The following is a 27114-nucleotide window of genomic DNA, read 5'->3' as shown; positions in this document are numbered from 1 at the left end:
GATAAGCCTCTGACTCTTGATTTCGGCTCGGGTCACGATCTCACGGTCTGTGAGATGGCGACCTGTATGAGGCTCTATGCTGACAGCGCGAAGCCTGCTTGGGATTCCTTCTCTCCTTCTCTCTCTGCTCCTTCCCCACTCGTGCACGTGTGCGTGCTCTCCCCCTCTCTCCCTCTCTCTCTTTCTGTCTCTCTCTCTCAAAATAAATAAACATCTTTTAAAAAGTTTTACTTTTCGTAATTAGGTCTTCAATCCATCTAGAACTTACTTTAGTATATGAAAGAAGGCAGGGATCTACTTTTATGTTTCCCATATGGCTAGCCACTCGTCCCAACAGCATTTATTAGCTAGGCCTTCCTTTTTCCACTGGCCTGTGTGATGCTGTCCTTCGTACCATCAAGGATGCAAACACCTTTTTCAAACCTGATGTATAACTGTGTGTGAGTCCATCAGATTGGGAGGTGAGCAGTAATCAGAAAGCATTTTGCCCAAACCCTCTGGACCATTAAGAGAGAACGGACTCTTACACTGTGACCTGTTACGGGATAGAAATGATAATACGATGTATTCAGAAGGTACTCCAGGTCTCGGAAGGGACGCACTGGAAGCCAGGTTGTTTCTGTCCTGGCTTCTAGGTGTGGGTTGCAGTGAGGGCTAGCCCGGTCAGGAGGGGACTGGTCTGCCTCCTGGTATATCCTGTCCCTGAAGGAAGCAGGACTGATGGGGAGCGAACGGTGGGAGATTTGTTGATAATGAGCGATAATCCCCGTTTTTTAACTTGGTCTTATTTTCTGTGTTAAATGACAAGAGGCTCATTCATTTCTTTAAATTAGTTATTACAAAAGCTAGTTTTTGTAGCACACACAAAACCAGTCGGGAAAATTGTCACAGACCAGGGTTGCAGAGGGGCGCCTGGGTGGCTCAGTCGGTTGTATCCGACTCTTGATATCGACTCTGGTCATGATCTCACAGTTTGTGAGATCAAGCCCCGCGTTGGGCTCTGTGCTGACAGCTTGGAGCCTGCCTGGGATTCTCTCTCTGCCTCTCTCTCTCTGCCCCTCCCACACTCACTCACTCACTCTCAAAATAAATAAGTAAACATTTTTTAAAAATAGCTTAAATTCATCACCTCCCAGTTAAATCAGACACCAAAACCTTTTTTTTTTTTTTTTTTTTTTTTTAAGGTTGAAGTTGTCTCTAGGATGTTCTTTGTGGCTGTAGTGATCGTTCTTTGCACTCTCTCCTTTTCTTTTAGCTTCATTAAATTTTAAGGGGGAAGCCCAGTTTTACTGCCTAGGAGTAAGTTTTTTCGTACTAAAAATTTGAAGAAAACATAATGATGAAAAGATTGTAAAAGAGAGGAAATATTTATTGCAATTATCTGTCATACTATTTGAAGAAACTGTCAAAGATTTCTGAGTTGTGTGAGTTGTATGTATAAGTTAAATTAATTTTTTATATTAATTTTATTTACTTTTGAGTGATACATACATACATACATCAATTTTTTTTAATGCTAATTTATTTTTGAGAGAGAGCGAGCACAAGTGGGGCAGGGACAGAGAGAGAGAGAAGGAGACACAGAATCTAAAGCAGGCTCCAAGCTCTGAGCTGTCAGGTGTTTAACCGACTGAGCTAGCCAGGTGCCCCGAGTGATACGTACTTGTAATGCAGTCTGCTGGAAAATTCGTTGGAGTAGAAGTTGGATTGCAATGTTAGGAATACTCGAATAACTAGGAAATAAAATGCAGATGCCAAATGGTGGATTCTTTAAAAGCATTTCACCTTGGGGCACCTGGGTGGCTCAGTCGGCTAAGCGTCTGACTTCGGCTCAGGTCATGGTCTCATGATTCGTGAGTTCCAGCCCCGCATCGGGCTCTGGGCTGACAGCTCAGAGCCTGGAGCCTGCTTTGGATTCCGTGTCTCCCTCTCTCTCTGCCCTTACTCTACGCGCATGCTCGTTCTCTCTCTCTCTCTCAAAAATAAACATTAAAAAAAAAACTTTTTAAATAAATAAAAGTAATTTTGAAAAAAAAATTGCATTTCACCTTTAAATCCTTCTTTATTTTTTTTTTTAATGTTTTTATTTATTTTTGAGACAGAGAGAGACAGAGCATGAGCAGGGGAGGGACAGAGAGAGAGGGAGACACAGAATCCTTATCAGGCTCCAGGCTCTGAGCTGTCAACACAGAGCCCGACACGGGGCTTGAACTCACGGAGTGTGAGATCATGACCTGAGCTGAAGTGGGACGCTCAACCGACTGAGCCACCCAGGCGCCCCATTAAATTCTTCTTTAAAAGCATTTCACCAAGAGTGAAATACAAATGCAGTATAGGAAGACACTGTATAAAGTGATTCTGGGGGCCTCCAATGAGAAGACTGCAAGTTAAGGAAATGGAAAGCAAGGGTGGAAGGAATCCTTGGAGATCCTTCGAGACTTCTTATTTGTTGTTATTAACACAGAGGAAACAATGATAAGCCATAATTGCTGGTCATACTAGATAAATAGTGTAAATGTCATTACACATATAAATTAATAGTATAACTAACCCTCGGTACCCCTGATAACAAGATAGCATTTTCTGATGCCTCTTCTCTCTCTCCCTCTGTCCCCCACCCCCAAAATACTGGTTCTGTTCCGCAGTTTCGCACCGTATTTACACTCGTTTTCTACTAAATGAGCGGTGTAGCCTCTGTACTCTATGCTAGCTCCGGCTGGAGGTCTTGAAGAGAACTACGGGCTGGACTCAAGGCCGCGTGTGGACACGTCGTCCCCGGCATTTCCAAAGTCTGAGTAGGTTTAGGTGTGCCACGGCCACCGAAATTTCCAGCGTGCCGCGTTCAGCTATGCAGCTTCCTTTACTGCGGACGCCTTCCGAGACGCCCGCGTGCTCGCGCGTCCTGTGAGGCTCCTCCAGAGGGATGACGCTGTGCCGTCGTGGTCAGAACGGATATAATTGTAGAAACGTCAGCCCTTTTTCAAATGGGAACTTAGGAAGACGCCGAATAACTGTTTCCTTTGAGTCGTTTTTTTGGCATGTGCCGCTCAGAATTGAAGCTGGAGATGAGGGGCCTCTCCCAAAGACTAGTTAACAGGGGCTCCGCTGACCCACGCGAGCAAGATCTAATCCCGCGTGTGTTTCATCTTTTGCAGATCTCAGTCACGGCGGATCGGCAGATCACTATGACAGTTCCCACCGGGGACAGCAGCCCACGCACAGAAGCGAAGCCAGTTGCAGCTGGGACCAAGTGATCACAGACAGGACCGACAAGGAGGCGTGGCCTTCCATCACAGGAACGGAGACTGAGTCTGCCTCAGAATGCACTACGGACACTGACTCTGCCTCCAACTGTGGCTCGGAGAACAGTAGCATGGCTACGGGGAGTGCCCAGGGCGCCTTCACCGGACACACCAAGAAGACGAACGGCAATAATGGCACCAACGGGGTGCCCGTCCAGAGCCCTTCTAACCAGGGTGCCCTGGGAGCAGGGGGCGCCAACGGGAACGGGAACGCGGCCCGAGTGTGGGGCGTAGCCGCGGGCCCCGGCTCGGGCCCAGCTCACTGCTCCCTCGGCGGCGGGGATGGGAAAATGGACAGCATGATCGGAGACGGGAGAAGCCAGAATTGCTGGGGTGCTTCCAACTCCAATGCCGGCATTAATCTCAACCTGAACCCTAATGCCAACCCGGCTGCCTGGCCCGTACTCGGACACGAAGGAACTGTGGCGACAGGCAACCCTTCCAGTATTTGCAGTCCGGTCAGTGCCATAGGTCAAAACGCGGGCAACCAGAACGGGAACCCGCCGGGCACTTTAGGTGCTTGGGGAAGCCTGCTGCCGCCGGAGAGCACAGAACCACAAACGTCCGCTTCTCAGAATGTGTCTTTCAGCGTACAACCTCAGAACCTTAACACTGATGGACCAAATAACACTAACCCCATGAACTCTTCGCCAAACCCTGTCAATGCAATGCAGACGAACGGACTGCCAAACTGGGGCATGGCCGTCGGCATGGGGGCCATCATCCCACCCCACCTGCAAGGCCTTCCTGGTGCTAACGGATCCTCGGTGTCTCAAGTCGGAGGGAGCGGCGGCGAAGGACTCGGCGGTTCCGTGTGGGGCCTGTCCCCGGGTAACCCTGCCGCGGGAAGCAGCAGTTCTGGCTTCGGTCAGGGGAATGGAGACACTGTGAACTCGGCGTTGAGTGCTAAACAGAACGGATCCAGCAGTGCGGCGCAGAAGGAAGGAAGTGGCGGTAACGCCTGGGACTCGGGCCCTCCTGCCGGCCCCGGGCTCCTCGCCTGGGGACGGGGCGGCGGCAACAGCAGCGGCGTCGGTCACATCCATTCGGGGGCTTGGGGCCACCCCACCCGAAGCGCCTCTAACGGTGTGAATGGGGAGTGGGGGAAGCCCCCAAACCAGCATTCCAACGGTGACGGCAACGGGAAAGGATCGACAGGGTGGGACGGTCCGAGCGTCAGCGGCCAGAATCCTGCCGTGCAGCCCGGCAGCGAGCACGTGAACTCTTGGGCCAAAGCCGCGTCTTCTGGAACCACGGCAAGCGAAGGAAGTAGCGACAGTTCCGGCAGTCACCACGAAGGGGGCTCCGGGAGGGAAGGAGCAGAAGGCCGGAGGCGAGATAAAGGGATCCTAGACCAAGGGCATATCCAATTGCCAAGGAACGATCTGGACCCAAGAGTCCTGTCTAATACTGGTTGGGGACAGACTCCCGTAAAGCAAAACACTGCCTGGGAATTTGAAGAGTCCCCTAGGTCTGAGAGGAAAAATGACAACGGGACAGAGGCCTGGGGCTGTGCGGCTCCTCAGCCTTCACACTCAGGGGCGAAGAGTGATGGGTCCATCGTGAGCAGTACAAATACCTCTGCAGTATCCGGGTGGGTCAGCTCACCGCCTGCTGCTGCGCCGGCGAGCACAGGGTGGGGGGACGGCAGCAACAAAGCGCCAAATGGCCCGGGGGTCTGGGGGGACTCGATAAGCTCTACTGCTGTTAATAATGCTGCTGCTGCTGCTGTCGCCAAGAGCGGCCACGCTTGGAGTGGGACCGGAAACCAGGAGGACAAGTCGCCCACCTGGGGGGAGCCCCAGAAGCCCAAATCTCAAACCTGGGGAGACGGACAAAAATCCAATCCGGCCTGGAGCGCTGGAGGGGGAGACTGGGCGGACTCGTCTTCCGTCCTCGGACACTTGGGGGACGGGAAAAAAAATGGCTCTGGATGGGATGCCGACAGTAATCGGTCAGGGTCTGGTTGGAACGACGCTACCAGGTCTGGGACCAGTGGCTGGGGTAATGGCACAAACGCAAAGGTGAATCCAGGGACAAACTGGGGAGAGTCTTTAAAACCTGGCCCCCAACAGAACTGGGCGGGCAAACCCCAAGACAGCAATGTGAGTAACTGGGGAGGAGCCGCTTCCGTTAAGCAGACGGGAACCGGGTGGATCGGGGGTCCGGTCCCTGTCAAACAGAAGGACAACAGTGAGGCCACGGGCTGGGAGGAGCCTTCTCCGCCATCCATCCGACGCAAAATGGAAATCGATGATGGTACCTCAGCTTGGGGTGACCCGAGCAACTACAATAATAAAACTGTAAACATGTGGGATAGAAACAACCCGGGCATGCAGAGCAGTACCACGGCCGCCGCCACCACCACCACCACCACCACGAGCAGCAGCACGGACGTGGTCGAGACGCCGCCGTCACACCAGGCCGGCGCCCAGCTGAGTCGATCGCCGCTGCTCGGTCCAGGTATGGCGGGCCCTTTAGGTGACTCTCGAACTTACGCGAGATCGCTTGTTCCTGGCACGGGTGTGTACGTATCCCCGTGGCGTTTTTAGGTAGCAGAGGACGTTGATTTAAGTGCCCTTCGCCTTGTAGCATCGTACTTAAATATTATCCCCGGAGAATAAATAAAGTAGGATTCTCTGATAGCTTTCTTTCTACCCGAGAGAGACAGAGAGGTTCGGCACTTCCAGTGTTAAGGAGAGTAAAGAAGAAATACCCCCCGTTCGGGAAAAGACCGGGGACCGTTGTGTTAGCTGGTGTTTCCTTGCGACAGTCTTCGTTTCCTTACGGGATGAGCCAGTGGTCCTCCAGCCCGGCCTTGGTTAGAAGTGCTTGGGGGCCGGGGGACCGGTCACCAGCGTCTCTGGCGACGTGGGTCTGCGGGAAGCCCGTTCACGGGTAGCTTTAGAGCTCCTCGGGCGTTCCTGATGCGTGGTTGCGCTGAGATGAAATCGTACGTGTAGCGGGAGTGGCGTTATACAATACAAGGCACGTTGTGATTCCAGTCGGAAGAAAAATCCTAAAATTAGACTAAACCTTGGGTTTTGAGTTCCTGCTTTGCGCAAGGCACTCTGCTGGACGCTGGCGGCAGGAAGGAGGCCCAGACCAGAATCTTCCCCCCAGGGAGCGGGGATTGTGACAGGATGAACACACAGTACTCACCGCATGGGATCCAGATAAGATCCAGCCGGGCTTTGTGACGGGAGCGGGCAGCGGCCCCGCTTTCTAGCTGGGACGTCGGTGCGTGGCACACACAGCCTTACTGCCCCGGGCGTGGAGCCTGCCTAAGCAGTGGCCCCTAACCGGGCCTCTGAATCACAGAGTCCCAGGTACAGAAGAACCAGAAGGAGAGTACAGTCCAAGTCAGGGCCCCCCCCCCCCCACCGTCCTGCACACTCCCCACACAGCTAGAAGCCTCTGCGTCAGGGCCCCCCCACGGTACCGGGGAGGCCCCCTCCCGCCCAGCGCCCTTCTCGCCTGCTGCTCTGGCTGTCCTGTCTCCTCAGGCGGTGCCGTCACCAGCCTCCCTCTGGCTTCTGTAATTGCTCGTGTAGTGCCGTCCTTGGGGACTGCCCAAAGCACGGCAGGCCCTCTTGTCCCATATCGCAGAATTTCGAGCGGCAGTGTGGCACATAGTCCTGTTCCTTCTACCCGTTCTCCGGGACGTCTTCCTGGCTCCTTAGAGCTCCTCCTCACGGTCATGGTTTTTTGTTTTGTTTTGTTTTGTTTTGTTTTGTTTAATTTTTTTTTTTAACGTTTATTTATTTTTGAGACAGAGAGAGACAGAGCATGAACGGGGGAGGGTCAGAGAGAGGGAGACACAGAATCTGAAACAGGCTCCAGGCCCCGAGCTGTCAGCACAGAGCCCGACGCGGGGCTTGAACCCACGGACCGCGAGATCGTGACCTGAGCCGAAGTCGGCCGCTTTACCGACTGAGCCACCCAGGCGCCCCCAAGGTCATGGTCTTAACTCCTTTTTGTTTGTCCTCCGGATAAGCTGTTAGCTGGCGAGGAGGGTCTTTGTGCCCAGAACTGATGTCGTGGGTTTACGCGTGTGGCTCTAACGAGCGAGCGCAGAATCAGGTGAGGCTGTAACCTCCTTCCCTCCTCAGAATCCTACTCCTTGTGATGCGCTCTAAGTTTCCTTTAGCCTTTTGGAGCCGCGTCACACTGTTTTTCTTAAATTCGGCTTAAAGTCTGAAGTACCTCTTTTCGTTACGACTGCTACGAAGCCCTTCCTTGCTCAGGACTGTTCCTTGTGCCCTTGGCCCCTTGGTCCCAAGCGTAGAACTTTGCACCCAGTAAACGTTGGATTCCAGTCCCCTAGCCTGTTGAGATCTTATTGTTTCCTGATTCTGTAATCAGCGTACCGGTGATTCCTTCCAGTTTTCTACTGGAATCCCTAAATTTTCGTAAACGCGCCATAAAGACAACACTAAAGATAGAGTCCTTTCTTCACGGTCACTCAGTCGGTCACCTTATATGTGGAACAGAATTTGCATCCACAATCCAACGCAAGGGAGTCTGGAAGGTGACGTGTTTTAACTGTGAGCCTCATAGAAGGCAGGAGAATGGATGTTGAGTGGCTGTTGACTCTGTCCTGTGCAGAGATGTGGGTTCAAAAAAGATCGCTCTGACCACCCAACATCATTGAAACAGATACGAAGGGAGAATCGTTGGGCACCCCCACCGCCTGGTACCACGCTCTCACACCCACCTACACGAATGCTTCTAGAACTGGTGCCTTTATCCTTTTATTTGACCTACACTCACTGGAAATACATCGTTGAACACTCTTGCGTGCCAGGCATGTAACGGTGTGGAAGACAGGAGCTCTGCCCTCTTTGAACCTCCACGCGCCTGGACTACTTGAGCATGGTGCCCGATAGTCAGGGCCAGCAAAGTATGGCACGTAGGATGGCCTCCAACCAGGGTTTGGACCACGAGGGGTCGGGGCTGAGCAGACGTCGGGCAGCAGCGCAGAGGAGTGTTTCGGATGGAGGGGCGAGCGCTCGAGAAGGTCCACGCCGGAGAAGAGGCGGCGTGTGGGAGGAACAGAAAGAAGTTCACAGGGATCTGGGGTTGGGGCAAGGGGTGGGGTGGCAGGCCTTGCAGACAAGAGCTGGAGAGGGGCCAAGGCAAGATTGGGCCGGAACTTCCAGGCCCCTGAAGGAGCCAGGTTGTGCCCAGGGGTTTCTGAGAGGCCGGTGAGAAGCTTCACAGATTGAATGATCAGACCTCTTTGTAGAATCGTCCCAACTAGAAAAATCAGTGGGAAGCAAAGCGGGAGAGGAAGAGCCAAGCTCAGCCAGGGTCTTGATGGTGATGGTGGCCTGGGTTGGGACGGTGGCTGGAAAGCACCATGGAGACAGAGGTGGCAACCGGGCTTGGAAACCAGGTGTGGGAACAAAGAGGAAAGGTGAGCACGGGGGGGTTCGGAGGTCTGGCAAGCGGGCCGGTAGGCATGTCCCTCGCTGACTCACCCGGGAGCACGGCGGGAGACATCTGTCCCATGGAGATGTGGCAGAGGCTGGTTGTGGAAGCCGGTCCCAGCCACAGCTTGGGCGGCAGGCACAGCGGGGGGAGAGCGGCAGGAGTCGAGGGCAGGGTCGGGAGCCGAGGTTTTGTTTAAGACGGTAGAACTCAGCTTGTTGTTTGAAGACTGACAGAAAGGAGCCAGTAGAGAGGGAGAGTAAATGCAAAGGGAGGGGCTCCCTGCATCCAGCCGGGAGGAGGCCCGAGTGTCTGTGGCCAGAGGGTGACAGACGCCTTCCGGGATTCTTTTTCTCTGAGGGTGTCAAGGACCCCGGCCTCAAGTGCAGACGGGGCGGACAGGAGCAGAGGCGAGGGTCGCATTCGCCCACGTAGGAGACGGAGCAGAGGGCTCAGCAGGCGTCCCCAGAGGGCTGCTGGACAGCGTTTGGGACCCAGAGGTCGGTTTCACAGTAGATGGACGTTCATTTACCCAGCGTGTGTTCGTTAGGACCCACTGTGCGCCGGCTCGCGCTCTGCTTTGGGGGACAGCAGGGAACAGGAACAGGCAGAACCCCTGCCCTGGTGGCGGTGTGATCCGGGAAGGAGGGCCGAGGCTCGCGGGTTAGCCAGCGACTGTGCAGGGTGTCGGCGGTGCGGAGGAAGAAGCCGGGCAAGGGCGAGGGGGGCAGAGATCGTCACCTCGGGCAGAGCCGCCGAGCACGTGACTAGCTGTTGGGTCTTCCCTGTAAGCATCCGGCAGCTAGAGCGGAAGGAGGGCTGTCTCCCCTTGTGCGGTCAGTTCAGTTCAGTTCAGTTCACCGCCCTCCAGACCCCTCCCTGCGCCGGTCCACCCGCCGGACGTGGCCTCCGCAGCCTCCTGAGATTCCTTGGCGATCCACTCTGCTCTGGGCCGCCGTATGGGGAATCCTCTCTGGAGCTCAAGGCTCTTGTAGCCTCTGCACACACGCCTCCGTTCCCCGAACCAAAGGTCAGAAACCCGGTGGGCCGCGGACTGCAACACGTCCACAGAGGTGCCTTCATCGGCCCACGGTTTTCGTATGAATCAGCAGTTATGACGAAAACGTTTTATATAAAATTCCAGATCTCTGGCCTCTTGAAATCCCGGAAGCTCTGACACGTTGGATTTGGATGGCAGCGGTCCGCTAGAGCGGCTGCCTGGAAGCCCGTGAGCCTCGTCGCTTGCCACCCCCCCCCCCGCCTCTCGTGCCTCCCCGCCGAGGGGCCACGGGTGTCTGACCTTTGGTTCGGGGACGGCGGGCCTGTGTGCATGAACCGGCTGGTTCCCTGGGGCGCTGGGGTTCGGGACTCCTGTTTTTTACCAGGTTGTAACTAACATTTCTAAGCACTTTGAAATGTTATGTAAAGAACTTGAAGGAATGAGGAGAAGTGGGAAGCAAGAGAATTGAAGCCAGAAACGGAAGGATACGGACGTAGAGACGTGGTGCGGTCCGGGGGCAGAGGTGATGAGCTACGTCACGGGGACTGTGGTGTGATTAGCACCCCAGTGGATGTTTGCGCTCTGAGAAGAATTGATGGTTAAAAATAGCTGTCATGGGGCGCCCGGCTGGCTCAGTCCGTAGACCATGTGACTCTTGGTCCCAGGGTTGTGAGCTCGAGCCCCACGTGTGGCGTTGCGTGACACAACTGTCGTGTCCCGTCCGCCCAAGACTTCTTCTGGGAATCCTCACCCCAGTGCCACTCCTCCCAGGTCACGGTTTGAGTGTCTGTGTTTGCGCCCCCTCCCTCTGCTCAGGGTCTTCTGGAAAAAGCTCCCGCCGCAGCGTGTCCCTGGGCCGGGGGTTCCTGACGTGCGGTGCACCTGCGCACCCCCTCTCCTGGAACCTCGCGGCCCTGGGCCTCAACGTACGGGTGGAAAGTGGCCGACTGAGGGCGCGCGCGTGCGCGGCGAGGTCCCGGTGTGCGGTGTCCGCCTCGCCCGCCGCCGTTCTGCGAGCCTGCGTCCGAAACGGCCCCACAGACATTGGAACCGTGTTGCATTAGTGATTTTTTTCCTCTCTGGGATGTTCCCCTTAGGATCTACTCTTCCCGGGTGTTGTGGTAGACGGAGAGTGAGACCTCCACCCCCGATAAAGACGCTCTCGCCCAAATCGTTCTCTTCTACGTGAAAAATATTTACCGGTGATTTTCCTTTAACGAATTGCACCTGATGTCGCCGAGTGGAAGGGAAGGGACATGCGCTCCATGCAACCGTAGCAGTGGGGTTTTCCGCGTCCCTGGTGTCCCCTGCAGGTGTCAGGCCTGACGCGCGTGAGCGATCGCGGGGCCAGAGCAAGAGCGTGGGGGCGGTGCGGGCTGTGTTTGGCCGCCTGACGGAGACGGACAGAAAGTGAGACCGGTGTCTTCCGGGCAGAAACTCCCGATCTCAGCGGATGGTGATGTGGGCCGGGGTCCTGCCCCACGTCTCCCCTCACGGCGGTGTCCCTCTCCATCCGGGCCACTGAGCTGTCACACGGAGGTATGATTCCTGCCCCACGTCACCCCAGGGATTCAAGTCCCAGGCCTGAAGCAGGCACTCTGTGCAGTGAGAGCAGAGCTCGTCGCCCTCAGGGGTTACAGGAGGTAGAAGCCTGTCACTTTCCCAGCCTGGCGCACCGAGCTGTTCTTTGAGGCTGTAGAAGGAGCAGTCCCCCCGTCACACCAGCTGCCTCCTAGCGATGACAGCTCGCTCCTTCCTTTTGGCCCTCTGCATTCGTCCACGCAAAGGTCGGCCCCGTGGCCCTCCTGGCGGGGACTGTGACATCACTCATGGCAGCAGCGGTCATAGCCCCCATCAGGCTGTGAGTCACCTTGTGGCTCGAAGCCTCGCCCCGACTGGTTTTCGTAAACCTTCCGGGCTTCTGCGCTCCCAGCAACTAACTGATGCACCCGACCAGCTGACGAGATTTCTGCTCTTCATAAAGCTGGTCTTTTGCACGTTTTCGGCGGCTTGCTGTTGGCCTTGCTGGTTTCACACAGACTTGCACCTGTGTCAGAGCTTGGGTTCTAAGTTGTTGATCATGATCACTTGAGAGTATTGACCTCTTCTACAAGATATGTTTCCTCAATTACATTTGTGTGTGTCTGGTTTGACAGAAGGAAATGCTATACTTAGGACACTCCACTCAACGTTTGTCCCATTCGTGTTATGTGGATATTAATTTGTTTTCTGATGAGCCTGAGGAAAATGGAAGGTAATTTAGGAAATGCAACATAGCTTCATAAACTGGATTGTTTGGCTCTGCTTCAAACCATTCAGGAGATGGAACGTGGTAATACTCTGGACGAGTGTCCCTCTGCCTGTCTTGATCAGGGATGGTAAGCTGCCGGAGAGGGACCCGTGGGGCAGTCGGGTCGTGTAAGACGGCACGACACAGAACCTGCTCCTTAACATGCCGTGACTTCACGAGAACGTGAGCCAGGTGTGCAGGACCTGCTCGCTTGTGCCCTAATGCGGCAAAGAGCTACCGAGTCTTTGGAGAGCCCGTCTGTTACTTTGACAATCACTGGAGGTGTGGCCCAGAGTGGGGAAGCGCACGCATAGCGTTTACTTCTGTTCCTAAGGGAAGGACGCGGATCCTAAAAATACTCCGCGGCCTGATTAATACACTTAGAAGTAAATGTTCTGGACACTTAAAACTCAATTTGCAGACACAGGAGAACGTTGAATATCAGTTAATTAAACTTTTGACGTAAAGTAAACCCTCACTGCAGACTCTGAATCTAACGATGAGATTGGGGGAGAATGTCAGGGTGAACTCTCTCAGGTTTCGCCCAAACCTTTAGATCGACGCTTCGAAAGGAACCGGGGGGTCAGGGAGTAGAGAGATCGCTAGTCATAGAATTAGTTTAGCGTCAGATAGGAAGGCCATTGTAGACTGGATCCGAGCCAAACCAGCAGCATAGCGTCGTCGTAAAACCTTGCTTGGGGCTGTGTTTTCCAGCAATGAATGGAAGTGAAATATTAATGCCATAGGCCGATCGGTAAACTGGGACCGCACTGCTCGTCGTGTTGATCGAATTGCAGGATTTTTTTATCCGTTTTACTACCTGTTCTCCCCAGCTCCTCGGGCGTGTCTACCCGCTGCCTTGGCCAGGCATTCCAGCAGGGAACCCCCACCCCCTCCCCGCCCCAGGGTAATCACTGTGGCTGCCCCCAGCAGGTCGGAGAAGGCTCCGCCAGAGGCCCACTGCACTTTGCACTTGGGTACTTAATCCCCTGATACTACTTAGGTTTTTTTTATCACTTAGTTTTCCAGCACAAAATCATAACCAAAGGCAGAGACTGTGCAAGCTAATCGTGGAAGAGGCTTATCACCCGTCCGATAAACTAAAACTTGGAACAAACTGGATTCAGGACCCCGCTGCCTAGGTTGACGAGACGCGTGTGTTGTTGCCCCCAGTCTCTTAAAGAGCAGAAGCTGGAGAACGCTGTCCTTCCTGCAGCTCCCCCGCCCCTTCATCATCCTTTGGTATAAGAATGAGACCAAAACACGGAGCCACCTGCAGAGAGAATCAGCAGGTGCTGCCAGGAGCGCAGCTGTTCTCACGCCGCGACTTCAGAGAGAGATCGCCAGGACCACCCGGCCAGAGTGATTCTGTTTTAAGCACCACACGGTAGTTACTAAGAGGAGTCATCTGAGCAGTCTGCTTTTTGTGGATATGGGATTGGGGGGGGAGGGGGCAGGGAGGGGGGTGTTTGGTGGGGGCGTCTTCACTTTCCTGTGTTTTGGGGGGCGTGGTAAGCGGGGCTGGAGCAGAAGGAGAAACAGGGCATCAGAAGCGTCCTGCCGGAGAGGTGGGAGGGACAGTTCTCAGTGCACACCCTGGGGATACGCACACAGGTTTTTGCTGGAGGTACCTTCGGTTCAAAAGGAATGAAGAAGACCATTAAAAGTACAATTTGGCTCCCCCTTGTATCAATGAAAAAGAGCGCGTTTAAAATCTCTATTAGCACACTCAAATAAAAACTAAAGAAACGTCCCCTTCCTAACATCTAGCTCTTCTGAGCAGCTCGAGGCCACGTGGCCAGTGAAAAAGGACCTTATCTGTAACCCTCACATAGAGTCCCTTGAGTCTGGAAGAGAAGTTTTAAATGAATGCTCTTGAAACGAGGCATCCAGAAAAGTAGGAGACTTTACCATCTGACTGAGCGAAAACTCCTGTATAGAGAGCTTCACTATGTAAATATCTGTCTGGATTTCAAATATGAAAAATTAATTGTTGCCACAGCTACCAGTTATTCGTTGTCCCTCCATAAGCCAGTGGCCAAGCAAGCATTGTAATAAATTTATAGTAAGCGTGATGGCCACTGGTGTGAACAAAATCCCGTCTCGTTAATATTCAAGTCGGTACCTAGAAATGCCAAGCACATAGCTGGCACTCAGGTGCTCAGTCGATGCAATTTCAGTCTTTTATCTTTCCTTCATTTAATTATAATTGGCCATTTTTTTAAATTAAAAAAATGTATTATTAGAGTGCACGAGCCGGGGAGAGGGGCAGAGGGAGAGGGAGGGGGGGGGAGAAGGAGAACCTTAAGCAGGCTCCATGCTTGGCACGGAGCCCAACACGGGGCTCGATCCCACGACCCTGGGAGCATGACCTGAGCGGAACGCGAGTCGGGCGCTCAACTGACCGAGCCACCCAGGCGCCCCTAATAGGCCATTTTCTAACCGATCCTTTCTTCCCAATAAGGACTGCCTGTCATACTTAGAAAACTATAGAGGTAGCACCCGTGGAACAAGCTAGAGTTGGTTTCTTATTTCACAAAAGAAAGAACGCACTCTGTGGATTTCGCTGTCTGGAGCACGTAAGATGAGGGTCGCTGGTCCGACGGAGCGTCTGTTCTGTTTCCCGGCCGTATGACTGCTTTGTGTTCGTTTTCTACCAGTCTGCTGTGTGTGTGCCACACGGGCACTTTGTTTTCTCCGTTCTGATGAAGACTGTGCACGTAAAGTTGAATGAAAACTACGGACTCCAGTGGCATTTCATTGTTACTGTTCTTTCAGTCCCAATACTGTAGGTGTTCAGTTGAAGAAGGGGGATAATTCGTGACCCCCACGGCACAGAAATCTTCTGTCAAAAGCAGTAGCGTTTGAAGGGCCATTTTGAAAAATCTAGTATCAGTGTTTCGAATGTAAAGTAGAAATTTATTCTGCCTCATTAAGCCCATCTGTATAAAAGAACCTCTATGAAATTATTAACAAAAAGCGTACCAGAATTCACTGCAGCAGCGGGCACTGAACAGTGGAGATTATTTTAGTAGCATGTGCTTAGAATTCTTTTCTGTCTACTGAACGTGTTTGCTTTGCATCACAGCTTGCCAGCGTGCCTTAAGGTTGCAGCACCTCTTTTTTCCAGGGCCTCTCGAGCGTCCGTGGTGCACCCGTTATGATGTACGTGTTCGTTCGGCACCGTGAGCCGATTGTATTCTTGCCAGGGATCAACTCGAGATGGAAATATTGCTGGGGAGACGGTCTTTGAGAACTAGTCCGCTGTCTTCCTAGTGTTGGCATCGCTGAAATAAAGTCCTTTCTTGTTTGACCACTTAAAAAAAAAAAAAAAAGGAAATCTTGTTCTCTTGATTCGAGGGTAAATAGCCATTCTTCCATTTGTAGGGTTTTGAAACGTGCCGCTTATAGACCGTTAGCCTTGTGTATAGAAATGCTCTGTAGACCTTTGCACCGCTTTAACAGGAATTGAAAATTCTTGGTAAAAATCGATTAACTATAATTAACATAGTCTTAATATTTATTCTTCATTTTGACTTCCTTAAGTAATTTGTCATAGTGCCTTTCAAAGAGATGGAAGTATAAGGGTGACAAATTTTAAATGAGTTTGTTATTTAATTACCCACAATAAATCAGTGTTTTTACAGTTGATTGCCCTTTAGCAACACCGAAATTATTTTATCTTCCTAAAACATCCATAATTTTTGTCAGCTATGTTAATTTTCCCGATTTAATTTTGTCCCTTCAATTTATAAAACTACTTTCCCCAATATACATGATTGTTTTCTGTGTAATTATAGGGAATAGTGTGGTTAGCAGTTGCTGACAATAACTGATTAGGGCTAACTTCCCTGTTATTGGCAATGATTTACATAATATATTGCTCAGCATGGAGCTTGTAATTTAAAATGATTCATAGGTTGCACGGCCTTTTGTCATTAATCAATATTACAGCATCTTATTAGAATAAAGAGCATCAAGGGAGCTCATTCCATACTGTCTTTAGTCAGAAAATAAATACATTTCAGAATTGGTAATATCCACTTGCCACCAAATAACCTAAAATTTACAGTTAACTATTTGTATTGCATGCCTCGTATTCTTTAGTTAGTATTTAAAATGTCCGCATTTCCATCGCTGAGAAACCGTGTCCATACGAAACTTCCAGCTGATGTGAGCTGCCAGGACTGGCGATCGGGAGCGTCAAGGAAGCTTTACAGGCAGAGGCAGAATGAAGTACGGGTTGAGTTGGAAAAACGCAGTTCACGTGTGTGACGTGAAATGTTTCTCCTGGGGTACCTGAGCGGCTCAGTCAGTTAAGCGCCCAACTCTTGATCTCGGCTCAGGTCACGATCTCAGTTCGCGGGATCGAGCCCCGCGTCTGGCTCTGCGCTGACAGCAAAGGAGCCTGCTTGAAATTCTCCCTCTGCCCCTCTCTCTCTCTGCTCCCCTCCCCGACTTGCGCGCATGCAGACACATACACGCACACACACGCACGCTCTCTCTCTCTCTCTCTCTCTCTCTCTCTCAAAATAAATGAATGAACTTTAAAAAATAAAATAAAATGAGATGTTTACCTTACTGAAGCGTGAAGAGAGTGGGGAGATCCTTCTGGCCCCGTGACGCCTTCTGTACCTGTAGAGAGCAGTGCCGCGACCCTCAGGACTCAGTAGGGACCCGCGTCTCCTCCGTGGCACGCCCGCAGGGTGCCAGCCTGATGCTCACAGCACTGGGCACACGGGGGAGGGAAGACCTCCCAGCGCGCCCGGGTGCTGCCGGGCGCTGTGTGGATTTTCCCCTGTTACTTTCTCTGCACGTTTCACCTGCCGTCGTCTCATTTCTCGGCCCCCATCTGTGTCTTTGAGGGTGGGTCTTAAAGACCAGCAAGAGTGAAGTACATATTTGCAACTTGTAAGTTTGTTTTCGAAGAGAATAACGTGACGTGTGACGTAAAATTTCTTCTCGGCTGCTACCTGTAATACTGGAAGTGAAAAAGCTGCTTCTTAAACGTCAGTTTCTTAACAATTCTTTTGAACCCTGTTATGCTGCAGATGCCGAGGTCAGCGGTCTTTAATGTTTAAGGGACTCTCGATTCTAAGCACGTGGGGGCGGGAGTGGAAACACTGTGATTTTAAAAAGCGAAGCAAATCTGATCAGATGAGATACTGCCTCCTCTCCACTCTCCCCTGGCAGCCGTCCTAAAGAAAGATCATCTCGAAATGATTTTGAACTTGAAACTACCTTTTCTACTTCTTCTCTGTTTCACTTTTATCACATGAATAATCTCGTTCTCTCTCGGGCGGTGCCCTTTGCAGTCTCATCGGGCTGGGGAGAGATGCCTAACGTCCATTCGAAGGCTGAGAGCTCTTGGGGAGAGCCGTCCTCCCCCTCTGCCCTGGTTGACAACGGCACCGCAGCGTGGGGCAAGCCGCCCAGCAGTGGCAGCGGATGGGGGGACCAGCCCGCGGAGCCGCCCGTGACCTTCGGGAGAGCCGGCGCCCCCACTGCCGCCCCGGCCCTGTGCAAACCAGGTGAGTCCGACCTGCACTTTAGAAATGGGTCAGGATATTTTAGTTAGAGGGATACTTTTCATTGGATTTTAAGAATTAATGTTTTAGGACACCTTCCTCGTTTTGTTTATACTTTAAAACTAATATCTATTTGCCGCGTCTGGTACACGGACACAGAGGAGCTCTTAACAGAAGCCCGTGCGCTCCCTTTTTAGAAAAATTAACGACCAGAATCCACACCATGGCGCATGGCTGCGGGATGCCGTCAGTGGCGTCTACACGGCAGCAGGACCCCCCGTGCCTGCCGTCTTCAACAGTGCTAGCTCACTAGCTCACTGAGCGACGAGGACGAGGTGAAGCACGCCGTCTCTCCTTTCTGAGAGTGGGTTTAAGACCGACGTGACTTCACAGCACTCAGACCCTTCTGCCTTCTTCTCTCTTGGGAGCGCCGTTCTGCGTTGGGGCTCCAGGCTTACACGTTCTCTTTTTTTTCTTTGGAAGATAAGAAAAATTAGGCCGCGCTTTCCTCACGTCATCTGAAAGTGTAATAAGCATACGTGCACCATGCGCGTTCTCACACACGTCCAGATCACGTTTACCGAGTGGAATTCTGTGACGCGTGGGGATTTTGCGGCACGATGCATGTGACGTTAGCGTGGACCTAAGCGTGTGAGTCAGGTCCGGTATTAAGATCCGTCGTCCAGATGGCTGCGAGAGCTTCATATGTTCTTTGGCCATCGTTAAACCTGTTAGATCTTAAAATGCAACTTTATTTTTGTATTTTTACCACCATGTTTTACATGAGTTTTGTGTGTGTTACTTAGCTAGCGCTGGATAGTGTGCTCCCCATATCCACCGTTCTGCTGGATTATTCCATTCCTATGACCTGTTGATGCAAACCTAAAAGACAGGGAGGTCCTTAGATTCACCTGCCGTCCCGAGGCAGTATGTTTGTTCTTACAGTTTGTCCTCGGAGGCGCCATCGTATACGTGTCGACCTTGAAAAAGCGTCCTATCCTCATAGTCTTACAGACTCCCGCTAACTGCATCATCACTTAATCTTTGGCCTTCTTCTCCCAGGAAGTGAAAATGTGGGCTAACTTTTGTACCAGAAATCACTCTGTATCTTAAAAAAAGTAGAAGAAATAACATCCTGAAATCCAAACTCAGTAGTCAGCTCAAGGCTCCATCCACCTATGGCCTCAACTGGCTCCACCCTGTTACTCTGGGAGCGTGTCCGAAACATAGACGTCAGGCCCAACCGCAGACCTGTGCGCTTCTCGTGATCCCCAGGTGACTCGGGTCTGGTCACGTGAGAGGGGCACTGGCCCACCTTCCGCTGCGGGTTCGAAAACCGCGTGGCGGACAGTGGTATTTCCGGGACTCTGCATATTACCAGCTACCTGCCACGCAGACGGTGCCACCCTCCCCCGTGGCCCCCAGGATCTGTTGTTAGGAAGCCCGCGCTTCAAAATGACCTGTAGCCGGTTAGGGGAGTGGGTAACAGCACAGACTACAGATAGCTGGAGTTTGGAGAAAACAATACGAACACATCTGCATGTGTATTCTGTAACTCCCGCAAGACATTCGATTCTTCGGTCTTGGGAAATGAAGAGGTAAAGAGGCAGCTCCCAGGGCACCCCCCTCGTCCCACCTCCCCCTAAATGGCGCTATAATGCAGCACCGCCTCCCTGAGGAAGGGTGAGTTTGTGAAGCTCACGTGTGCTCTCCTTCTAGCTTCGAAATCTATGCAAGAAGGCTGGGGCAGTGGTGGGGACGACATGAACCTCGGTGCCAGTCAGTGGGAAGACGAAGAAGGGGGCATGTGGAACAGTGCTGCTTCCCAAGAAAGCGCGTCCTCCTGCGCCTCCTGGGGGAACGCCCCCAAAAAAGGACTCCCAAAGGTGCGTGCAGCCCTAAAGAAAAGAAACGCTAAAGTGACCGGCACTTAAAACTACATTCAGGGTAGAGGGGGCATCCAGTTAGCGGCGGCGGGTAGGCCGGGAGTTCCCTGGGGCCCTCTGGGGATCCGGACGCTGCCTAGCCCTGCTGTCGCAGCAGAGTAAAGGCAGAGACGGACGTGAGAATCCAGCTGCTTCCAAGAAGCCAGACGGTAGGGACGTGCAGGCGCTTACGACAGTGCCACTCTTCACACTAAAGGGTTTCGTTTTTCAGAAAAGACGAGTTTCCACTAAAACAGTGTTATGGACGTTAACTGATGATGGGTTTGTTGTTGTAATTTTTAAACAAGTGAATAAGTGGTTTTTTTAATTTCTCCTACGGTGAATATTGATAAGTACGATCAACATATCAACAGAATTTCTTTAGAATCCTCGATCTTGGGGCACCTGGGTGGCTCAGTCGGTTAAGTATCCGACTTCGGCTCAGGTCATGGTCTCACGGTTTGTGGAATCAAGCCCCACATAGGGCTGTGTTGACGGCTCGGAGCCTCAAACCTGCTTCGGGTTCTGTGTCTCCCTCCCTCCCTGCCCCTGCCACACTTGCGCTCTGTCTCTCTCCCTCAAAAATAAAAAATAAACATTAAAAAAAAAAAAAAGAATCTTTAAGACAGAGTAATGGGATTGGTCCTGACACCATTAAGTGTGAAGACTCCTGAGGTACATCATTAAGTGGTTTTGCAATAAATGGCAGCCATTTGAAAAACATTTAAGTGAGATCCATAACTCGTATAAGCACCGAGATAAATTCCAAGTAGATCACAAATTTAAATATGATAAATACAAATATAAAAATGTGAAAGAATTTTAAAAACAATCTTAGAGCAGGAGTGAGCGGCCTTTCTAACTATGAGAAAAATCTAAAAATCATCAAATTTACAAAACTTTCAGTCCTGAAAGATTTACAGACTTCAGTAAAACCGTGCATGACAGGGGTACGTGGGGGGGGGGGGGGGGGGGGCTCAGGGGGTTAAGTGTCTGACTTCAGCTCAGGTCATGGCCTCGCAGTCCATGGGTTTAAGCCCCGCTTCGGGCTCTGTGCTGACAGCTCAGAGCCTGGAGCCTGCTTCGGATTCTGTGTCTCCCTCTGTCTCTGCCCTCCCCCTCTCAAAAATAAGTAAACATTTTTTTTAAAAAAGCGCACGGCAGAAAATACCATAAAATCAAAAGACAAGCTGGAAAAACATATTTGTATCCTATCGTGCAGAGGGCTGATCTCCCTGATACATACATAAAGGCCCTACAAACTGACGTGTTTTTTTAATCGATAAGTAGATTGCTCCCTAGAAAAATGAGCAAAGAATATAAATAGATGCTCCCTAGAAAACAAACACTGACAGCTCTTCAACACTTGAAGGGACCTTCAGCCTGCCCTGCGGAAAGAGTTCAAGTTAAAACAACACTGGGAGATGCCACTTTTCATCTCTCGGACCAGCAGAGCCCCCAGCGTTGAGTAAGCGGGTTCTGTCCGCAAAGCTGTGAGAAAAGCAGCCCTCTCCCACGTCACTGGCGGGACTCTAAGTCGGTGGGGCCCCCGCAGAGGGCGGTTTGGCGTCATCTGTCGCGGTTACAGATGGGCCAGCGCCGGGATGTGGTGCTTCTGCCTGTCACGGGCGTAGCAGATGGCACCTGTACACCGTCTTCTCCTGTCGCGTTTTTGTAGGGAAAAAAGTGATGGTTTAAATGTACGTTAGTGGGGTGACTGAGTCGCCCCACATCCATACCAGGGAAAGCTGAACAGATTTTTATAAAGGAAGTCTCCCTATATTCATCTGAAAAGACCACCAAAATAGGCTGTCGAATGAGAAGGCAAGGGACAGAGAAGCGCGCGCTGCACACCTTTGTGGGGCCGGGGAGCGAAAGCGTGCGCACACCCGCGCGTGCGAAGAGCGAGCGGGAGCCGAGCGGACGGAAGGTGAGGTAGGAAGAAGGCACTTTGCGCGCACCCTGTGTCTCCATCCGAATCCTACGAAGGTGTGATCTGTTCAGAAACATTAATTCAGCAGAGCATTTCATTAGCAGTAGCAGAACCCAGAACCTAGAATCAGGGCTCGCTTCATCAGGAGCGGAAGCGATTACAGACATCAGACGAGGAGTCTTTTTTCGGCTGGGCTGGCAAATAACCCAGTTAATGACGGCACCAGGAACACGAAACAGGTAAATTAAAACACCGTGTACTCTTGGCACCTCCGGCCCCGGCAGTGATTCCAGGCGCCTCCAGATAAGCACTTCCTCGAGGAAAGAGCGCCCGTTGGTTGGTTTAATATCGCCACACAGACCCCATTCTGCAGTTAACGGCAGGCTCCATTTGGACGAGCGCCGTGAGGAGTGATTTTAGAGGAGGGTGTTCTTTCCCCGGTGTGAACACATGGTTAGAACCTTTGTAGTTGTTGGAAGAGGAGGGACGTCACTGAGAAAACTTAACGTCCTCGCCCAGCCCTTGTGGGCCGCCCCATGCTCCCCTCCTCCTCTGCCCTGCACTCCCCTCCTCTCCTCCGCTGCCCTGTGCTCCCCTCCCCTCCTCTGCTGTCCTGTGCTCCCCTCCCCTCCTCTGCTGACCTGTGCTCCCCTTCTCCCCTCCTCTGCTGCCCCCCCCCCCCCCCCCCCGCTGCCCTGTGCTCCCATCCCCTCCTGTGCTGCCCTGCGCTCCCCTCCCCTCCTCCACTGCCCTGTGCTCCCCTCCTCTGCTGCCCTGTGCTCCCCTCCTCCGATGCCCTGTGTTCCCCTTCTCCCCTCCCCCGCTGCCCTGTGCTCCTCTCCACTCCCCTGTGCTCCCCCTCTCCCCCGCCCCGTGCCCCCCCCCCCCCCCCCCCGCACCCCTCCTCTGCTGCCCTAGCTTGCTTTTTGTGATCGCCTCTCCTCTTCTCTTCATCTTCTCCCTCACTGACGTTTGCCATTTATGTCTTCTCTACCCCAAGGGCTGCAAGCAGTGAATAGTCAATAAAATTAACAGGCTTTTTGTTCCTTTCATCTTGTTGCCTTTTCATTCTGTTGGAATGAACCCCCTGCATTTTGTCATCTTTGACAGTAAAGCTTATAAAAGGGCAGAAAACATGTAATTTTTAGTAAACTTCACATAGTATTAGCATAGGGCCGTGTTCAAAGGAGCGCTTAGGATTATTTGATCATGGAAGTGGCACACATTTGTGATGAACTAAATTAATTCTCTGGGGAAGAAGAATAATTATCTTGCTTTTTTAAAGTCCTTAAATTACACACGTACGCCAACTTGCACACGCACCCTAAAGCATTCCGCAGTACTAGCCACGAAGCAGTCAGGGACTCTGGAGCACAGCATCGCTCGACGTTAATACAGAAAGAGTCTCTAACTTGAAATCACCGTGAAGTTTAGGCCGCTCCCGTGTCTAGAAGAAACGTATTAACCCGTGACCCACACTTTGTCCTAGGGCATGAAAACGTCTGGCAAGCAGGACGAGGCCTGGATCATGAACCGGCTGATCAAACAACTCACGGACATGGGCTTCCCGGTGACTGGTGTCTTATTTTTACTGCTTCCCTCCGCGTGTGCTGCCATGCATGGCCCTGATTGTGTCCTGCCCGCGGTTGTCACACGTAACAAGCGAGACTTTTGAGGGAGGAGAGTGTTCATGCAGCCTAACTCGTAAATTCCCCTTTTACCCGAGTGCTTCTGTCTAGGGACCGTTGCTTTCAACCAGAGCGAGCATCCACACCATTCCATCAAGTAGGGTGTGCGAGCCTTCTGGAATAAAACATGCCGCGTGATCGTTCCTTTCTTTGGCTTCTACAGCTCTGCATTTTCTTTTAAATTATAATTAAAAGTGAATTTTCGTTAGTTTATGCGGTGGATTGACAGAGATCACAAGAGAAAACTTGGGATCAAGTACCAAAGCGCCGGGTCCAGAAAAAAGAGTCCTAACCAGTCCTATTGAGTGCCCGAGTCTCGGGTCACACGTAGGGAGAGTTCAGATTGTACGGTGTCCCCCGAAAATGTGCCATGAGGCATCCCGTTCCTGAGATCCTAACGCAGGAGTTCAGCTCCTGAGGGATATCCCCTGGGTCTGTTTGGTCTTCCCTTCAAAGGTCTTCTTTCCAGATCGTTACTCAAGTGAACATCTGTCTTTGATTTCTGTGGATGTTCCTGAAGAATGGGTCCAGAACGGCCCGGTCCAGAAACGACATGCCTCGTGTCGGGCACACGCCCTCTGTCACTGGGCAGGCCGCAGACCCGGGGGTGGCCCAGCCCCTTCCCGCGTGAGAGCGCGGGCGGGACACCGGCGGCCTGCCCGGGAGTCCCCATTTGCACCGTGGTGCTCGCACACACTGACACGCATCTGTTCCGTTCGTAGGAACGTGAATAGTTATCAACGTGCATCTGCTTGTTTCGTTTTGGTCTTTTGTACGTTGCCTGGTGGCGAGTGGGCAACAGCAGGGCCCAGAGTCCGCGCAGTGGAGAGTGGAGCTCTGTGCTCTGACTGGCTGCCGGGACGTTCCCAAAGTCGTTCCGGCAGAGAGTTCATCCTTGCCGAACCCTTGCTACTCACTGTGGTGTGGAGTCCACGACAAGATTCCACAGACCCCGCACGTTTTGTTTTTAAAGTGTTAGATGTAAGTTCTTTAAAAGTCGACCCGGCGCGTGTTCTTACTCGAAGTGCCTTTACTTAGAAGACGTTTGTGTCTAGCCTCGCCAACGAAGGGCAGTGTTTCTGGTTCCAAAACCCAGTAATGTTACGTCAGCCGTAATCATTTCTCTAAGCTAATAGTGATCGAATTCTCTACTAGCTTTTTTGTTGCTGTCGAGGCGTAATCTTCATTAAAGTTCTGTTTTCCCACACAGAGAGAACCAGCTGAAGAGGCCTTGAGGAGCAACAATATGAATCTTGACCAGGCCATGAGTGAGTACTCTGACGCCCTTAACGCATACTTTCTTAAAAGGTGCCAGTTTGTGGAGTTTGGATTTCCAGAAGCATTTTATCGTAGTCTTGGGTTAATGGTTTCAATTCGTGCTGGGTAGACAGGACCAAGCTTCAGCAAAAGAGCAAGCGTGTGAAGCGTGGTAACCACACAGCAAGTCTCTGGAGGCTGGTGGACCCTAGGGACGGATGGCCAAAGCCCACGTCGAGGCACGTTCGCCTGTTTCATTTTTCTCTGTACTTCAGCCAAGAGATGAGTTTTTCCCATCTATTTTGAGGGGAGGTCATCACTGCATTCGTAGAGAAAGACACTGGGACCATAGGCCAGACTTCATGCGACACTGACTGAGCGTGTTCTTCGCACCTGGCCCCAGAACGGGCTTGCTCAGGGGCCCACAGAGACATCTCCGTGCCGGTGGAGCGCTTACTGGTGACAGATGAGATTTACCTCAAGGGACGAGCAGCCCTCATTGTGGAGCTGCTGTGAAAATAGTAATAACTAAAGGTGATAAATAGAATCGGAATTCTGTAGCTGTGTTTTAGGATGGTATATTAAACTCTTCTGAACGTTTCCTTTTTTTGAGAGAGGGAGCGTGCGCACACAAGTGGGGGAGGGGCAGAGAGAGAGGGAGAGAGAAACCCAAGCAGGCTTCACACTCTCAGCACAGAGCTCGATGCCGGGCTCGATCTCATGAACGATGAGATCACAACCCGAGCTGAAATCCAGAGTTGGATGCTCAACCAGCTGAGCCACCCAGGCACGCCTAGAATGGTGTATTAAACTCTTAACTCATAAAGGGTAAAGAAAAAGAGAACGGCTATGACAACTTGGGAACAAAATCATAGCACCTTTAAAAAGAGATCATTTGTGACATCAAAAATATAAAAGGGGGAGAGCAAACGGATGGAACTCTTATAAGCCAATGAAGAGAAATTGCTTTCAGCAGAAAAGGGACTATTCCATCAATGTTTAACGTAAACCTCGTGGTAACCGTGAAGCAAAAATCTAGCATAGACACACAAACCACAAAAAGGGGGAGACTGAGAAAATGGAAGGCCGTCAACGTATGAAGGTAGACAGAGACAGAAGGAAAAACAGTAGAGAGACAGAATAACCAGAAGGCAGAAGATAAAAGGGCGGTAGCCCGTGCTCACATGTCCGTAATCTCTCTTAATTGGACTGAACTCACCAACCTAAAGGCACAGAGCTGCTGGATGGATTAAAGCCACAAGACCCAAGGTGCCTGGGTGGCTCAGTCGGTTGAGCGTCCCACTTCGGCTCAGGTCACGATCTCACGGTTTGTGGATTCAAGCTCAGAGCCTGGAGCCTGCTTCGGGTTCTGTGTCTCCCTCTCTCTCTGCCCCTCCCCCCCACACTCTCTCTCTGTCTGTCTGTCTCTGTCTCTCTCTCTCAAAAATAAACATTAAAAAAAAATTTTTTTATTAAAAATGTTTAAAGTAAATAAGGCCACAAGACCCAAGTCTGTGCTGCCCACCGGAGACTCATTGCAGCTCTAAGACACGCACAGGCTCACGTCGAAAGCATGGAAAATGATATTCCAAGCAAACAGAAACGGAAAGAAGGCGAGCATAGCCATACTCAATATCCGACAAAATAGACTTGAAGCCAAAAAGGGTGACAAGAGTCCAAGAAGATCATTATATGCTGACAAAGGGGTTAATACGTCAAGAAGATGTAAGCAAATTATAAATATATCCATTCTCAACACCTGACCACCAAACTACATTAAGTAATTAATAACAGATCATAGAGGAGAAATAATATAGTAATTTTATGGAAGATTTCAGATACCCCACTGTTAACCATGGATAGATCTTCCAGACTAGAAATCAATAAGGAAAAATGGAATTGAACCATACTTCAGAGCAAATGGACCTAAAAGATATACACAGAACATTCCATCCAGCAGCAGCAGAATATACACGTTTTTCAAGCACACAGGAAACATTCTCCAGGATAGATCTGGTAGGCCACAAAACTATCTTAGGGGTTGTTTGGGGGTTTTTTTTCTTTTTTTCTTTTTTTCTTTTTCTTTTTTTCATCTTTTTGATAGAGCATGAACAGGGGAAGGACGGAGGGGGAGGAGAGAGAGAGAATGACTCAAGCAGGCCCCACACTGAGTGTGGAGCCCAATGTGGGGCTCATTCTCACAAGCATGAGATCATGACCTGAGCCGAAGTCAAGAGTCAGACGCTTAACTGAGCCACCCAGGTGCCCCCAAACTATTCTTAGTTTTAAGAAGTTAGAAGTCCTACCAACCATCTTCCTCAACATGAGGAAAATGAGAAGATCCATAAACATGTGGAAACTAAACACACTTCTAAACAACCATTGGGTCAAAGAAGAAGTTGAAAGGAAAGTGAAAAAGTATCCCGAAACAAGTGACAGTGAAAACATGTCAAATGTGGTGGGAAGCAGCAAAGGCAGTTGTGAGAGGAAAGCTTGTAGCAGTTAAACACAGATACTAAGAATTTATTTTTTTCTTTTTTTTTTTTCTTTTTTTTTAATTTTTTTTAACGTTTATTTATTTATTTATTTATTTATTTTCTTTTTTTTTTTTTTTTTTAATTTTTGGGACAGAGAGAGACAGAGCATGAACGGGGGAGGGGCAGAGAGAGAGGGAGACACAGAGTCGGAAACAGGCTCCAGGCTCCGAGCCATCAGCCCAGAGCCTGACGCGGGGCTCGAACTCACGGACCGCGAGATC

At 51.3% G+C, this 27114-nt stretch overlaps 1 protein-coding gene across 5 annotated transcripts in view; it reads left to right on the top strand.

The window, feature by feature from the left end:
- TNRC6C (trinucleotide repeat containing adaptor 6C) overlaps positions 1–27114 on the top strand; it is an 87312-nt gene that overhangs the window by 28448 nt on the left and 31750 nt on the right. For 4 of the 5 annotated variants that reach the window (XM_049635602.1, XM_049635599.1, XM_049635601.1 and 1 more), the window contains 5 exons: positions 3156–5765; positions 17341–17556; positions 19273–19439; positions 22901–22981; positions 24310–24367. In XM_049635602.1, the coding sequence (XP_049491559.1) occupies positions 3156–5765; positions 17341–17556; positions 19273–19439; positions 22901–22981; positions 24310–24367 (3132 nt within the window). The remainder of the gene's footprint in view (positions 1–3155; positions 5766–17340; positions 17557–19272; positions 19440–22900; positions 22982–24309; positions 24368–27114) is intronic. The other variant, XM_049635600.1, reaches the window with a different exon arrangement.

Source organism: Panthera uncia, chromosome E1 (genome assembly GCF_023721935.1).
Source record: "Panthera uncia isolate 11264 chromosome E1, Puncia_PCG_1.0, whole genome shotgun sequence".
Classification (NCBI taxonomy): domain Eukaryota; kingdom Metazoa; phylum Chordata; class Mammalia; order Carnivora; family Felidae; genus Panthera; species Panthera uncia.
The sequence above is the reverse complement of the archived record's forward strand: the minus strand, read 5'-3'. Positions and strand labels throughout refer to the sequence as shown.